This window comes from Penicillium nucicola (assembly GCF_028828085.1).
Source record: "Penicillium nucicola strain IBT 29836 chromosome Unknown utg000010l, whole genome shotgun sequence".
In the NCBI taxonomy this organism is placed as follows: domain Eukaryota; kingdom Fungi; phylum Ascomycota; class Eurotiomycetes; order Eurotiales; family Aspergillaceae; genus Penicillium; species Penicillium nucicola.
The window spans coordinates 1,906,865-1,922,206 of NW_026643134.1; the positions used below are offsets into that span (position 1 = coordinate 1,906,865).

Genomic DNA, 15,342 nt, shown 5'->3' on the forward strand with positions numbered 1-15,342 from the left:
GAAATGAATTAGAGAATCACTATGAACAAAACCGAGCGCTTATATAGATTTGGAGAAAATCGATCCCGAGTCAATGCGGAGGCCAGTCTCCGAATGTTCTCCGCGTCGGAAAGTGAGTTCCAGCCCAAACCCAATGATTATATGCGACAGACACCCGACAGACATCCGACAGACATCCTACTCTGCCCTCGAGTCCCGACGGGCTTTACGTTTCGCGGCCACCTCAACGGGGTCGGTGTAGCCATCGCCTCTCATCCAGGAAAGACCCTTGCGCACACCACCGCCCCGCACGGCTGCCGGGTTGGCTTCGAGGATGGAGCCCATCATCGCCCAGGACAGAACAAAGAGCAGCAACTCACCGCCTCTTCGGCCCTTCCACAATCCGCGCTTGACGCCAGTCTTGTACGCTGAATCAATGGCGGCGCGGAAGAAATAAAGGAATGTGCTACGGCTGTTGCCCAGGAACAGGAAGGGGAGACCGCCCAGTGCTCCGCTAAGGAAAAAGCGCTTGGTAGGGAGCGTAGAGCGGGGGAGTTTACTGTTGAGGAGACAGACACTGCCCCAGGCGGATCCAATGGCAACAGAGAGGATAGCTGTCATCTTAATGATACGCTTCGACATGCTGTTGAGGGAAGCCATTGGCTGGGATAGGATGGTCTTGAGTTTGGGGATTGAGAGAGCCAGGGTAATAGTTGTTAGGAACCGGGCGAGGAGCGGCACAGAGAGAAGGATGTGATGCAGGAACGCTGTGCCGCAGTTCGGGAGGTTCGGGTGTAAGAGAGCGCATGATAGGTTTGAGATCGCAGGGTGGGCTGGACCAGTGATGGGGGAGATGGACGACACTGACAAGGGCAAAGTGTTGGGGTCTCCAGGGTGTAGAATAGGAGACACGAACGCCCTAATCCAGATTAGCAACCTCAATGTCCTCCTATGTGTGAGACAGACTTACGGCCAGCGGAGATCAGCAATAGATGCGATTGAGTTCACAATCTCCTCCTTCTCAGGCCATGCGACGTCACTTGGGAGCGCGTCAGGTCGAGCCTGGATGTAGCTCGGGGAGAGCCTGAGAATAACATTTCCAAACCACTAAGAAATCATATGAGCGATCGAAACACAATATCACGGTTTCCGACCACGAACCTTGGGTGTAGTCTCCCGGTCAAAGATAAAGGCATGGAAGAGCTGCGCAAATGACACAGGCATCAACAACCAACTACCAAACCACCACGGGCGCTTGTCTAGCCAGCCTTTGGAGTCCAACGCATTGAACAAGAACTCCAAGCAGCGAGTACTCGAGTAAATCGCCGCCGACAGACGCAACTGGTCCTGTGGGCAGATCCCCAAGGCGAAACCAGCAACACTGGCGCCAATAGCTGGCGCATAGCGCGAAGTCAAGGCACGCGAAATGCGCGGGTTTCGCTCTCTGAAAGGCTGCGCATCGTCCGTGCGGAGGTTGGCGCGCAGTCGAACGAAGAAGCGGTATAGGAGACGATGAAGGAGTAGGAGGAGGGAGAGGGAAATGGAGAGACGGAACTTCGGCGAGCGAAGAAGCGGAGTGCGGTCCTTCTTCCTATGGCATTAATTAGTCTGCGAACTTTTGCTATCGAGTCTTGGGGTATAGTTGGGTCATACTGTGGAGCGCCAGTGAAACGACCGATAAGCAGCCCGCCCAACTTCATCGCGATTCCAGACCCGACCAGGACACGCAGTGAGGCGCGAACAGCAGCTTCGCTGTGTCGGTTTCGGGGACGAGCGATCGCATCGTATCTCGACGGCTCAGTGAGCTTGTTTTGGAGGGATGGGACTCGCTTCGCTGTTGCGTGGAGGACGCGGTACTCCTTAGCGGTGAGACATATGCGGAGAACATCGCGTAGTGCCGGTGGAGGGAGGTCCAGCGCATCCCCAGGGGGAGGGTCTACAGACATGATGTGTATTGTCCTCAAGTGAGTCTGAAGCAGGGAGATGAGAAGGGGTTTGGGGCGGAGAAGCGGACCTCGGCAATTCTGAGCCCATGGAATGTGAAGTGTTGAGTTAAGGAAGTGTGTGTGTGTGATGTAAGTAGTGTTTGTATAGTGCTAACTGAATTAACTATATCATTATGGAGGTTATGGTCAGTTCGCTGAAGCTAAGTTAACTGTGTTTTCTACATGGTATGATTCGAGATGTGAGGCCTGAGGCAGAAATTGGCCATTAGGTCCCTTGCCCTCCAAATAAGCTACAAGGAGTAATTTATGTGATTCCAACGACCTCTACGTAGGTGGTCCAACTGCCGGCGTTGTGGCTTGCAAGTGGCTCGTCCTCTTGACAGACTCCTTAATATGAAATATATAGTATACAATGGCTCCCACGTATGAGTACCTTCAATATATATCGTGAGCTCGTGGAGCATGAACACGGTCTGGACTACACCGATACCTCCTGATTCATGACAAAAGTCCAAGAGCCAAGGTCTCTATAGTGAATCTTCTCCGACGTATCCGGCCAACTTGGTTGTTAATCAAAATTGAACAGTCAGCAGTAAGCATCGTGGAGCATCAATCAATGAAAAACGCCAGGTGAGGGTCCTGCACGGATTGCCAAAGTGGAGAGGTTTCAGCGCCACAAAATACTTTGGGATGACTACAATTGCCGGGATATACAGAAACCAGTGGTGCAAGAGGATCAGTATGAAACACAAGCTCGAGGCAGCTCCACATAGCGTTCAACGGTGTGGATAACAGCTCTGCAACTATCAATGACTGTCCATCCCTATTGGACAATGAGTAGTTCGTGCCAATGTATGAAACGGTAGCTGGTCTCGGCATCATATTTTAGCCGATTTTCTACCGATATGGATTCTAGTTGGGTTCATAGGCCAGACCCTGGGAGTGTGGATGCTTTCGGAGGATTACCCGTTACAGATAGCCCTAACACACCCAGATTAATATAATGGCTAGACTAGGGTCTCCGGATGTGAGACTGGCTCTTGATAGGCATAGTTCTATGGAACCCCTACGGAGAGAGACCGACACGGTGCTGCGGTAGGCGTACCTGGAGGGGTTTCATGGCTAGCGCAGGGGCTCAGAAGTGAGGCTGCATCGAGGGTTTAAATATCAAGTCCAATCCAGTCGATCATATTCCTCCATCAAGTCATTCTTTTTTCTTATATCCTGTTTATTGCTTTCAACTGGGCTAGCCCCGAACACATTCACTCTTTTTACTTTGTCTGTTGATCGGACATTCTTCAAAATGCGTACCTCATTCCTTTCCATGCTGGCACTCGGCGCTGCTGCCGTCTCTGCTGCCCCTGCTGCCGAGCTTGCTGAGCGGTCCTCCAAGACCTGCACCTTCACTTCTGCTGCCGACGCCAAGTCTGGCCAGAAGTCCTGCTCCACCATCTACCTCAACAACATCGCTGTTCCTGCTGGTGAGACCCTGGATCTCTCCCACCTGAAGGATGGCACAAAAGTCATCTTCCAGGGCGAGACCACCTTCGGATACAAGGAGTGGAAGGGTCCTCTCATCCGTGTGGCCGGTACCAACATTGAGGTCTCCGGAGAGGATGGCCACGTTATCAACGGCAACGGAGCCAAGTGGTGGGACGGCAAGGGAACCAACGGCGGCAAGAAGAAGCCCAAGTTCTTCTACGCCCACAAGCTCACTGACTCGACCATCACCGGCCTGAACGTCAAGAACACCCCCGTCCAGGGCTTCAGTGTCCAGGCCGACAACCTCGTCCTCGACCACATCACCATCGACAACTCCGACGGTGACTCCAACGGTGGCCACAACACTGATGCCTTCGATGTCGGCGAGTCCACCTACATCACCATCAGCAACGCCAACATCAAGAACCAGGACGACTGCCTTGCCATCAACTCTGGCGAGAACATCATCTTCACCGGCGGCACCTGCTCCGGTGGCCACGGTATCTCCATCGGCTCTATCGGCGGCCGTGACGACAACACCGTCAGCAACGTCACCATCTCTGATTCCACTGTCACCAACTCCGACAACGGTATCCGCGTCAAGACCATTTACAAGGCCACCGGTGAGGTCAAGGACGTGACCTTCTCCAACATCCAGCTGTCCAACATTGCCAAGTACGGCATTGTCATTGAGCAGGACTACGAGAACGGCAGCCCCACTGGAAAGCCCTCCACCGGTGTTCCCATCACTGGTCTGACTGTCGAGAAGGTCACTGGCTCCGTCAAGAGCTCCGGTACCGATGTTTACATTCTCTGCGGTGACGGCAGCTGCTCTGACTGGACCTGGTCCGGCAACAAGGTCTCTGGCGGTAAGACCAGCAGCAAGTGCAAGAACGTGCCTTCCGGTGCTTCTTGCTAAATCACTGCTGGCTTGAGCTCTAGATCTGTCTGCGATGAGTCAAGTGTGCAGTAGCTTAGATCTGGGGGAAATCCCGAGTGCCATTTAACTTTATATACATAGACTTGAGAGGTCTTAATCAATATATTATGGCTTTCACCCGAGAATTGTAGATCGAAACATCCGTGAGGTAGTTAACCTTTTCAACCCTAAATCCGATTGGGTTCGATGACGACATCCCCGCGATTAACAATCAACACTTTCGCTTCGGAGACTTCTTTTCCTACTTAAGCTTCCCTATTGCCCAGATCTTTCAGTAACACCACTCAAAATGCAAGTCCTTCTTCTCGGCGGCCACGGCAAAGTTGCCCTGCACCTAACCCCGCTGCTGCTCAAGCGCGCCTGGAACGTAACCAGCGTGGTTCGCAACCCAGACCACGAAAGCGAGATTCTAGCCTTGGGCAAGGGTCTTAAGGGCAAATTAAACGTACTCATCTCCAGCCTGGAAGATGTCAAGAGCCCAGCCGATGCACAGAAGATCATCGATACCGTGACACCAGACTATGTGGTCTGGTCGGCGGGTATGTTCAAGAAGGATTTCAACCCCTCACCACATCCATCCAAGACTGGAGCTTCCACAACAGCTTCCACAACACATTCCACAGCTCCCCATAACCCAACCGCCCGATGAAATCAAGAGCCCCCCAACCCATCCCGAGATCTGTAAAAAAAAAAGGAAAAGAAAGAAACACTAGCTAACCCACACCAGGCGCGGGCGGCAAAGGGGGCCCAAACAGCACCATAGCCATCGACCAAGAAGCCGCCAAGCACTTCCTAACGGCCTCATTCGCCACAAAAGGCATCACGAAATTCCTCATGGTCTCCTACCTAGGCAGTCGCAAAACCCAACCAACCTGGATGCCTGATGACCAATGGGCCGGGATTGTGCGCGTGAACAACGAAGTCCTCCCAACATACGCCAAAGCCAAGCAGGAGGCGGACGAGTACATGACTGCACTGGCAGCACGGCGCAAAAGTGATCCGAACGCTGCGGCCTTCCAGGCGATTAATCTGCGGCCGGGGCTGCTTACTGAGGAACCTGCTACGCGGAAGGTCGAGTTGGGGATTACGCCCAAGGGACGAGGCAGTGTTACGCGGGAGGATGTGGCTATTGTTGCGGATGAGTTGCTTTCTAGGGCTGATACTGAGGGGTGGATTGATCTTGTGAATGGGGAGGAAGGGGTTCGTGAGGCCGTTGAGCGGGTTGCTAAGGAGAAGGTAGATGCTGTCGTTGGGGAGGATGTTGAGGGCATGGTGAAGCGGTTCTTTGGGTGATTTGGGGGTTATCTTTCGGGGTTTATACGTATCGTGGAAATAAAAAAATGAAGATGATTGTGAATGTTGATTTGAACATGAGGGTACATTTGTTTGATATTTTGTCCTGTAAGATAATCTTTGGGTATCGAACTATTTACAGCTTTGCCTTGGGTGCCTTGGCCAATTCCTTGAACCTCAGCTTCAGTACACGACGGAGAATCTTCCCACTGGGGTTCTTGGGGATCTCATCCACAAATTGCACACCGCCGCGCAGCTTCTTGTGATGCGCGACCTTGCTGTCCAGCCACTTGGCGATGTTTGTTGCTTCCTGTTGCTCTGTCGTGCCAGAAGACTTGCTCTTCGCGCTACGCACCACACAAGCCATAGGCACCTCTGAGCCATGGGCGTCACTCTCAATACCAATAACAGCAACGTCGTCAATGGCATCATTGTCAACCAGAATACCCTCCAACTCAGCAGGGGGAACCTGGAAGCCCTTGTACTTGATCAGCTCCTTAACACGGTCGGTAATGTAGAAGTGTCCCTTTGAATCCTGGTAACCGACATCGCCAGTCTGGAACCAACCATCCTCAGAAAGACAGCCTCTGGTAGCCTCCAGATTCTGGTGATAGCCCAAAAAGACATTGGGCCCCTTCAGGTACAATTCACCAACCTTGCCAACTGGAACCTCGGTTGGCGCAGACCCATCTTCCGGCATGGTCATGTACTTGGCTTCCATGTTTGGCATCAGACGTCCAACAGATCCAATGGCCTCACGCCAGTCCTCCCACTGCTGGGAGTGGGTGGTCGGACTAGTTTCGGACAGTCCATAGCCTTGCTTGATACCGACCTTGATGCGAGAGTACACAGCTTCAACCAATTCCTGGGTGAGTGGTGCAGCGCCAGAGTTCATCATTCGCATACTTGATAAGTCGTACTTGTCTACAACTGGGTGCTTACCCAAGAGCAAGACAACAGGTGGGACGATGTAGCTGAATGTGCAGCGGTAATTTTGCACATGAGCGCACCACTTCTCGATCTCGAACTTTTGCATGACGATGAGATGGTAGCCCTTGTAAAGTGCCTGGGTAATCAAGCAGGTCAACCCTGGAACAACAAAGTCAGTGATTTGCATTGCAAGATTGTTCAATCCCAACTTTGGAAACATACCATAGATATGATAAAAAGGCAAAAAGGCCAGAACTCGATCCCCCTTTCCATCATGCCCACCATCCCAATTCAACTTTTGCCCTTCACCTACATACTGCTGCAAAATATTGGCCACGATATTCCGATGAGACAACATAACACCCTTAGGCACACCCGTCGTCCCCGAAGAATAAACCAAAAACGCCACATCCTTCTCCGGCGCAATCTTCTGCTTCCGATAACGAGTAGCGCCAGAGATATTGCGCACAGACGTGAAATGCTTCACACGGGCACTGGGATCCCGCTCATCACCGACAAGGAAGACATTCTCCGCATCGATGCCGACTTTCTTCGCTGCTTCAAGCGCCACAGATAGCACAGAGGCGTGTGTAGCCACGGCCTTGGCGCCAGAGTTCTTGAGCTGGAACGCCAGCTCATCGACCGTGTAGGCTGGGTTTGCGGGTGAGATGATCCCGCCTGCCCAGAGTGTTCCCCACATCAGCACGGGGGTGTCGATTGTGTTTGGGGTGAAGAGGGCTAGTACGTCGCCTTTGCGCCAGTCGAAAAGGGCTTTTAGGCCCTTGCCGAAATCTAGAGAGGCATCTCTGAGGGCTTTGTAGGTATAGTGTCGCTGGGTGTCGGCATCTTGGTAAAGGACTGGAACATGGTGTTAACCTCATCTATACAAGAAAGAAAGAAAAAAACCCCCCGAGATATAATTTATGCGCGGAGAATCTCGAAGTCACGTACCCTTATTATCTGGATATGGCCTATCCTTGCGCTCAAACAGGAATGTCCAGAGGTCCAGATCTGGGATGTCCACTGGAGGGTAATTTGACGAGATTGGCATATTGCGGAGGGTAAAATACCGATCCGGAGAAAGAGGAGGCTCAAAAGAATCGGCAAGCCGGGAAACACGTGTAGAGGGAGATGTATAGAGAGAGAAAGGTGAATGGGTTAGAAACAGCAGAAGCAACTACTTAAGAAAGCAAGAATGTCACTTTCTCCGCAGTCTCTCGGTAGTGGACTGCCTCGGTTTCCTTCATGGTCTTGACCAATACCCGAAGGCCGGTTCAACTTAGTTCGCAGCTTGAATTTTCTTTCTATTTTATCCTTTTCTTCTCAATTCTTCTCTTTGAAGTCAATCTTGGGAAAGAGATATGCGAATAGATATTCAACTCGAATTTCAATTGCTATTGTACCTGTGTAATTTTCCATATGTACGGGACATTTTGACATCTCGGTGATTTCGGCGCTTCTCAGCCGTTTTTTGGCGGATGATGTAATCCGGGGTCCAACCCGTGGAAAGCCAGTGCAGATCAAATGATCGCATCGCGGGACGGAGTGTACGGAGTAAGCGGAGAAAGTCTGCATAACCTTGGAAATATGGAATGTGGTAAGCTGACTTCACAGGGATCAAGCATCAATGATGGCCTCAACGGTGAACCTCTGTCCCCGCCTGGCGCCATGTGGGGAGACGAGCTCGGGAGGAAAAACGAGGTGATGACAGTCCCAAGGCCCTCATTGGCGTAGACCCCCAAATTATGTATGCGGTCTCACCGGCATATAACATTATATCAGCAGTCCTATACAGTGGCTTCCAGCCTCAAAAAATGAGCGCATGTAAGACTCATAGCCGTAAGCCACGATGTATGTAGGACTGTGTCAGACCTGGTATACGATGGGGACGACACGAGATGCGCGAGTGCGCCGAAGAGACATGTTACAGACTACGCGTGCAGAGTGAAATTTGTAGTGTCGTTAGATTAAACTCTCTCCCCAGGAACAAGAAACGAAACCGAGGACAGAGCATCTTTTTTACCTCGCCACGATAGACGAGGGACCGTATCAACCCAAAATCATTTCATGCCGACAAGATCTTAAATTGAGTTGGAAACAGCTGACCCGCACTGGAAATACATGCTGAAAAAAAGAGCCCAGTTGAAAGTAGTGTTGATTTCCATTTTTCGTATTCCAGCACCATTTCCTCCACACGCCACTCCGAGGGGAATCGTTTGAAATCGTTTACTTGAGGGGAATGAAACGGGAAGAGTGGGTGGCACCGATACCGGGACGACCGTGCTTGACGGGCTTGCTGGAGGGTTGTTAGCGGCGTGTTCCCGGGGAGAAATGGATGTCAGGGAACACATACTAAGAGATAGAGAACTCAGCCAGGTAGTGGCCAACCATCTCGGGCTTGATCTCAACCTGGTTGAACTCCTTACCGGAGTAGATACCGACGACGGAGCCGATCATCTCGGGGACGACGATCATGTCACGGAGGTGGGTCTTGACGAGGTCGGGCTTCTCGTTGGGCTTGGCCTCCTGCTTGGCCTTGCGGAGCTTCTTGATGAGACCCATGGGCTTGCGCTTCAGACCGCGGTTGAAACGTCTGCGGGCACGGGCGTGAACGACATCACGGAGCTGCTCGGAGGAGAGGTCGAGGAGCCTGCAAAATTTCGTTAGAACCGTGTCTTTTGAAAGATGACTTGGGTCTCAATCGCAATGCAGCATCGGGCACACAAATAAACACCAAGGCGCAACCAGTGTGTCATGGCAGATAGTGTCACTCGATGGTGTGGCAAGAGGGGCTGACTGCGAAGAGACTTCCAAGGGTTCGTGAATTGGTGGGAACGTACTGGTCGAGGTCAATACCGCGGTAAGAAAACTTGCGGAACTGTCTTCTCTTCTTGATCTCTGTTTGGCGAAGGTTCAGTCAGTCTCTGCGATCTCGTTGTCGTGTGTGCGTATCCCCTGTGCCCAGATCATTTTCGTTCCCCGCCAACGTGAAATCCATCTCATCCTCATCTCATAATCGACCGTGCGTATTGTCTCCTTCCTTGCTGGGTCCTTGTGTCCTTGGGCGATGGGTTGGGAATAGGGTTGATCATAACGTACCGGCAGCCTCCTCGGCGTTCTAGATAGAAAGTCATTAGTATATCGCACAGTGCTCCCAGGACGAAATAAAATACTCACGTATTCGTGGTCAGCCATTTTTGCAGATGTTCCTTCGGGTCGCTTTTCGTTTCTGAAAAGCGAAAGGAAAATGGGTTGTCGGAAATTGTCGTGTCGCTGAGCGGTCTGCTACTAACACACTGGGTTTGGGAGGTGGGCAGGGCTCGTTAAGCGACGGGTAGGTTCAAGCCCTATGCACTAGTCCCAATCTGGAAACATGTAATTTATTTGCATCCCTCGGTTTTGGCCATGTAATTTACTCATTAATCATCTTGTTTACTTGGGTTTGCTCAATAAATAGCCACTAACGCATGTAATTTGAGGTAAAATTGGCGTATCATATTTACAGATATTTCATATGGAGGCTATCAGCAATCAGACTTGCTAACCAGGAGATCTACAGACATGAGACGTGAGTCTAGTCCCTACTAGAATCGTTATCGCCCGATTTCCCTACATGCCATCACCAACAAAAACCACTACGTTTAATGGAAGTAATGAGGACCAGATAATCTGTATTGGCTAGAGCTGTTTCCAGCTCAAATATGGCAAGTTATAACTGTATTAAAACAGTCGGAACGATACACATGAACGAAGCCAGCCGGCGCAAGGCCTTGCCCGGACTGACAAACCAGCCAGACATCTGCTCCTCCAGGTCATGATTTTGGAGGTCGTTGAGGGTGAGACGCTTAATCGAAGAGTCCGAATCCCATGTCCTCATCGGACTCCTCCTCAGCCTTCTCCTCCTCCTTCTCAGCGGGAGCGTCGGCACCACCGGCAGCGGCAGCGGCGGCGGGAGCGGCAGCACCAGCACCACCGGAGGGAACGGAGGCGAGCTTGGTGGAACCCTCAGCGATCAACTGTAAAAGAATTAGTATTGCAATCAGTGTATTTTGCGTTGAATTTGACTAACCTCCTGGATGTTCTTGCCCTCGAGCTCAGCGATGACCTTGTCAAGACGGTCACCCTCAGCGTCGATGCCGACGGAGGAAAGGACGGACTTGATGTCGGCAGCGGAGGGGGTCTCGTTGCCACCAAGGGCGAGGAGAAGGTAGGCAGCGAGATACTTCATTTTGAATAGACTAAGAAGATTTTGTCGTTAGACTCTGAATTTGAAGATCGGGATGCGACCGCAGTTTGCGATGCGAAGAAGTCGTCTGGCTGGCGCCAGATAGAAAAAAAGGCGTACATACCGTTGTAGATTATTATCTGAACAAGAGAAACAATCGATTTAACCGCAAGTTGGGCGGAGACTGCAACGTCAGGTTCTGGTTGAAGAGGTTGGTTGACGAAGGATGAACCGAGTCGCTAAAATCTTAAGAAAAAGTGTGGTGCGAGCGGGTGTGGCTGGTGCTGGCAGAACTTCTAAGCGAGTGCTGTGGCGCAGGCGCATTGGGAACCACGTGACTGGTTCTCCAAATGTTGGCATTTACGTAGTTGGTCGCCCACTTGTTCTTTTCATTCAGAAAGTCTTCCCAGTCAAAGCTAGCAGGGCCAACGTGCCACATATTGTCTCAAGTCTATTGCTCTTGAGAACAATAGAAGTATTGAGCGTGCCAGAAGGAGCCTACCAGAGATCTCCTCCCAGCTATCGGGCTCGGAGTCATGAAGTTACTTAGTACCAACTATCGACGGTGAGCGTGACTTCTTCTCTGTACCACTTCTACACCATCTCCCAACTGTTTATTTCTTATCTTAAATAAATCTACCATGAGTGTATGGCCCTTTTCTCCTATGTTTGACGTCACCTTTTCTAATATCTATTAGTTCCTTGACTCGGTTCTCTCGTCACTTCAGACGGGCAAACCTTCGCCCCTCCCGCCTTCCCAAGCAGCAGCTGTGCCAGCGCCACCCGCTGTCCCAAAAAGAGACGAGCGGAAGCCAAGTGCTGTGCGACCGCCAGCCCCTCCAAGTGGCAATGTCGGTGGAGGTCTGAAGCGCAAGGCCGAGGACCAGCTGGCTAGGCCAGTGAAGCCCGAAACGAAGGTGACGAGCAGGCCCGCAAGCACGAAACCCGCTGCCACCGCTACCAAGTCTCCTATTTTATCTGCGCAACCCAGAGCCATCTCCAAGCCGGCCTCCACCCTTACTTCCCGGCCAGCACCAGCCAAGCCTGTATCCAAAATCGGCACATCTATGGCGACAAAACCTGCACCTGCACCTGCACCCAAGGCACCGACTAAGCCCACGGCTGCAACCACCCCCTCCAAACCACCACCAAAGGGATCTTTTGCGGAGATTATGGCAAAGGCACAAGCTTTGCAAGACAAAGCTCCTACAAATGCCGGCACATTCCGACATCAGGCCGTTCCCAAAGAGAGATTGAGCAAAATTGAACGCAAGAGACGGGCCATGGAAGCGCAGGCAAAAGATAAAGAACCCCGCTCAACAAAGAAGCCCGTACCCGGCGCCACTGGCAAGGACAAGCTTGCCGCCACGAAGGGCAGCTCTGAGGGTCCAAATTACAAAGGTACCGCCAAACCCGCCAAACCCAGCAAACAAACACCCGAGCCACCTTCTTATCGTGGTACTGCTGGTTTGCCATCTAGTCGTGGTGGAGGTGACCGCAGACATCAATCTCGCAGCCGATCTCGCGGAAATGAATACCTCGGAACCGATGAAGAAGATGAGGGCGATTACGGTGGTTATGCGGGATATGATGATTATTACTCCGATGAGTCTTCCGACATGGAAGCTGGACTAGACGATGTGGACCGCGAAGAGGCTGCCGCGTTGAAGTTCGCTAGGCGGGAGGACGAGGAAGAGCTGCGCCGAGAGACAGCAGCAAAGAATGAGAAGTTGGCGCGCCAGCAGAAGTTGGCAGCTCTTGCCTCTCGCAAGCGTTAGATATATTTTATTCTTTCGGCTCTATTTATTTTGAAACTGACCCATTTTCATCCCGGTTCTTTTTTTTCCTTTGTTCTGGGGGGGTTTTGTACTCAGCATTGTGAGCGTGTGGATGCACCCATAGAGGGTGCTCTTTTTTTGTTATTTTTGATTCGAAGCGCCATCCATAGCGGGCGTTTTGCCAATACCAACTTTTTTTTCGCGCCTATAACCTGATATGCACGTTTGGACAAGTAGTTGCGAAGTATTTCACTGGCTTGTCTTAGCCCCCACTTGGCGGTGACATCACCCGCCAGTTTCATCTTGACTCCAGAGCTGTCGCTTTACACCCAACTTCAATTCTGCATACCTGCATTTCCATCATGGAATCTGTTCATCATGTCTCGACTTCATCAAAGATTCTCTTCAGCAAGGTCCGCAAGATTGTGCCCCCAATGCTGGAGAAATTTCACAAAGGTTTGTAATGCCAGTGTCATCCTCGGATCGATTCGTGAATCCCAGATTTGATAGTAGACCGTCATGCACGTATAGAAACTGACAATTACATCAGGACAACTTGGTCGTGTAGCCGTCATTGGAGGCTGCGCTGAGTAGGTACTCAATCCCAATGGCGTGTTCATCCCACTAACTGATAAGCTATACTGGCGCTCCATACTTCTCCGCCATGGCCTCCGCAAGACTTGGTGAGTCTTTTATACCTATGCATAAAATACAACCGATACTGACTGTACAACCCCACAGGATGTGACATGGTATGTCAAAATCTATACAGACACCTCGCCAGCCATTAACAACAAGCAGAGCCATGTCCTCTGCGAACGATCCGCAGCAACGGTAAATTCAAAATTCCCTAGCTGTAGCCTATACAAACTCTAACAAACAAATAGGTCATCAAGGGCTACTCCCCAAATCTGATGGTTCACCCATTACTTCCAAGCAAAGCCACAATCAACAACTCTATCTCATTCGATGCACCGACACTAGCAGCCCCGATAATCGGCATGCTCTCACGACTACACGCACTGGTCATCGGTCCAGGTCTTGGGCGTGACGAAGTAACGCTGAAAGTGGTTGCCGAAGTGATCCGAGAAGCGCGATCGCGATCGATTCCATTTGTGCTGGATGCAGATGGGTTGCTGATAGTAACGGAAACCCCGGATCTGATTAAGGGATACAAGGACTGTATCCTGACGCCCAATGTGGTTGAATTCGGCCGTCTTGCCAAAGCACTAGGAGTCAAAGTCTTCAGTCCGGCAGAGTTAGCGAAGAGCGGAGACACCAATGTGACCAACAAGGAATCAGATGCCTGTGAACAGCTATCTCGGGCCCTTGGCGGTGTGACTATTCTCCAAAAGGGTCCTCATGATGTGATTTCCAATGGGGTTACGAGTATCATTTCTGATACGAAGGGTGGCTTAAAGCGCAGTGGTGGTCAAGGAGATACCCTGACAGGATCATTGGGGACCTTCCTTGCCTGGAGATTGGCTTATCATGATCAGCTGTGGGATTCTGGGGAGAAGGAGAACGAGAAGGAGGCGCAAAGCAAAGAGGATGTTGAACGAGAACTTAAATCCGAGGATAAGCGCATGTCGCCTACGACGACATTACTGCTGGCCACTTGGGCTGGAAGCAGTATTACACGGGAATGCTCGCGGCGGGCGTTTGAGGCCAAGGGGCGGAGTATGCAGGCTAGCGATCTGACTGATGAAGTGCACCATGTATTTTTGGACTTGATTGGAGAGCCAGAACAATCGCATCTGTAGGCTACCATGTCGAGAATCATTGGACACGAGCATTCGTGAATGGAAGATGCTTGAAGAGGTTTAGTTCTTTGACTCAATGCTCCATTTTAGCACAAGACAAGATAACTTTCTTTTCCATGTTTCTATTGATTCTCGTATTCCCACTTGCAGCTAGCACGAAAAAGGGAGCTGACATTAGTGTAGAGGCTGGTGACTATTGGTACGCTACAAAACCGGGGTGCAATATGATCTGCGGAACGGTGTGAAAGACGGTAAGCACGATTGAAGCTGAACGAGCAAAAGACTGAACTAATTTCCCAGGCAAATAACATCTGCAATGGGTTTGAAATTCCTTCGAGGCGGTTCACTCTCCCTATCACCAAGCTTGTCTGTTACAACCAAAGAAAGACTTAATTTAGTCTATATATCATGAGACTTGAGTTTTATTTGATCATTTGGAGCTCTGGGTTCATTTTTGAGGCAACCCGGTTCAATATTCTAGCCTCAGCTGCGCTTACATAGTACGAGATACACCAATAGCGACATAAAGGTTCCAATGTTATATGCATCTTACCCAAGAAAAATGAGAAGAGGTATAATGTTTTGAGTAGGCAGCACGATAGACTTCTTTGAGGCAGCTCAGAAATCAATTGAATAAGTACGCAATCCTTTCAAGTTATTCATTTCGATCGAGTCCAACGGCACACACCTGTATACCCTATGGCAAGGTTATTCCATAGAAATGGAAAGGACATGTGCTACAGCCCTTGCTTGAACCTTGAGTAACTGAGCTTATGATGTCACCATCTTCTCGCTTGTTGAGGCTCGTCTTTCGTCAAGTTCCAGAACCCGCAGACAAAACAAGTAGCATTTGCAGACAACGACCTATCTAGACCGGAGAACACAAAGCTATTGAGATCAAACGATGTGAGACATATGCAAGAACAACTCAAGCTCCCCCGCATTACTATACATAGATACAAAGAATGGTCAGCGTCGAGCTCTTGATGTAGTTAGGGCAATGCGT

General features: G+C 50.7%; 8 protein-coding genes across 8 annotated transcripts; 4 read left to right on the top strand and 4 right to left on the bottom strand.

Moving 5' to 3' along the window:
• Window positions 1-177: 177 nt before the first annotated feature.
• Window positions 178-1,925, bottom strand: N7511_009267 (uncharacterized protein; the record flags this gene model as incomplete). The annotated part of the gene is made up of 4 exons (XM_057131644.1): window positions 178-898; window positions 950-1,086; window positions 1,141-1,570; window positions 1,633-1,925. The coding sequence occupies 4 exons, from the start codon at window positions 1,923-1,925 to the stop codon at window positions 178-180; spliced, it is 1,581 nt and encodes a 526-aa protein (XP_056979632.1).
• A 1,303-nt stretch (window positions 1,926-3,228) lies between these two features.
• On the top strand, window positions 3,229-4,326 carry N7511_009268 (glycoside hydrolase family 28 protein; the record flags this gene model as incomplete). Its single annotated transcript, XM_057131645.1, has 1 exon — window positions 3,229-4,326. One exon carries the CDS (start codon window positions 3,229-3,231, stop codon window positions 4,324-4,326), a length of 1,098 nt encoding a protein of 365 aa, XP_056979633.1.
• Window positions 4,327-4,636: 310 nt separating this feature from the next.
• N7511_009269 (uncharacterized protein) lies at window positions 4,637-5,640 on the top strand (the record flags this gene model as incomplete). The annotated part of the gene is made up of 2 exons (XM_057131646.1): window positions 4,637-4,886; window positions 5,075-5,640. 2 exons carry the CDS (start codon window positions 4,637-4,639, stop codon window positions 5,638-5,640), a joined length of 816 nt encoding a protein of 271 aa, XP_056979634.1.
• A 136-nt stretch (window positions 5,641-5,776) lies between these two features.
• On the bottom strand, window positions 5,777-7,621 carry N7511_009270 (acyl--CoA ligase; the record flags this gene model as incomplete). Its single annotated transcript, XM_057131647.1, has 3 exons — window positions 5,777-6,729; window positions 6,793-7,428; window positions 7,522-7,621. 3 exons carry the CDS (start codon window positions 7,619-7,621, stop codon window positions 5,777-5,779), a joined length of 1,689 nt encoding a protein of 562 aa, XP_056979635.1.
• Window positions 7,622-8,796: 1,175 nt separating this feature from the next.
• N7511_009271 (40S ribosomal protein uS19) lies at window positions 8,797-9,765 on the bottom strand (the record flags this gene model as incomplete). The annotated part of the gene is made up of 5 exons (XM_057131648.1): window positions 8,797-8,866; window positions 8,924-9,220; window positions 9,411-9,468; window positions 9,670-9,688; window positions 9,748-9,765. The coding sequence occupies 5 exons, from the start codon at window positions 9,763-9,765 to the stop codon at window positions 8,797-8,799; spliced, it is 462 nt and encodes a 153-aa protein (XP_056979636.1).
• A 650-nt stretch (window positions 9,766-10,415) lies between these two features.
• Window positions 10,416-11,041, bottom strand: aspf8 (ribosomal protein P2; the record flags this gene model as incomplete). The annotated part of the gene is made up of 3 exons (XM_057131649.1): window positions 10,920-11,041; window positions 10,640-10,808; window positions 10,416-10,586 (listed from the first exon to the last, which is right to left on the bottom strand). The coding sequence occupies exons 2-3, from the start codon at window positions 10,796-10,798 to the stop codon at window positions 10,416-10,418; spliced, it is 330 nt and encodes a 109-aa protein (XP_056979637.1). The 5' UTR covers window positions 10,799-10,808; window positions 10,920-11,041.
• A 395-nt stretch (window positions 11,042-11,436) lies between these two features.
• N7511_009273 (uncharacterized protein) lies at window positions 11,437-12,573 on the top strand (the record flags this gene model as incomplete). The annotated part of the gene is made up of 2 exons (XM_057131650.1): window positions 11,437-11,442; window positions 11,494-12,573. The coding sequence occupies 2 exons, from the start codon at window positions 11,437-11,439 to the stop codon at window positions 12,571-12,573; spliced, it is 1,086 nt and encodes a 361-aa protein (XP_056979638.1).
• Window positions 12,574-12,935: 362 nt separating this feature from the next.
• N7511_009274 (ATP-dependent (S)-NAD(P)H-hydrate dehydratase) lies at window positions 12,936-14,336 on the top strand (the record flags this gene model as incomplete). The annotated part of the gene is made up of 5 exons (XM_057131651.1): window positions 12,936-13,029; window positions 13,124-13,163; window positions 13,210-13,256; window positions 13,346-13,407; window positions 13,461-14,336. 5 exons carry the CDS (start codon window positions 12,936-12,938, stop codon window positions 14,334-14,336), a joined length of 1,119 nt encoding a protein of 372 aa, XP_056979639.1.
• Window positions 14,337-15,342: the final 1,006 nt, after the last annotated feature.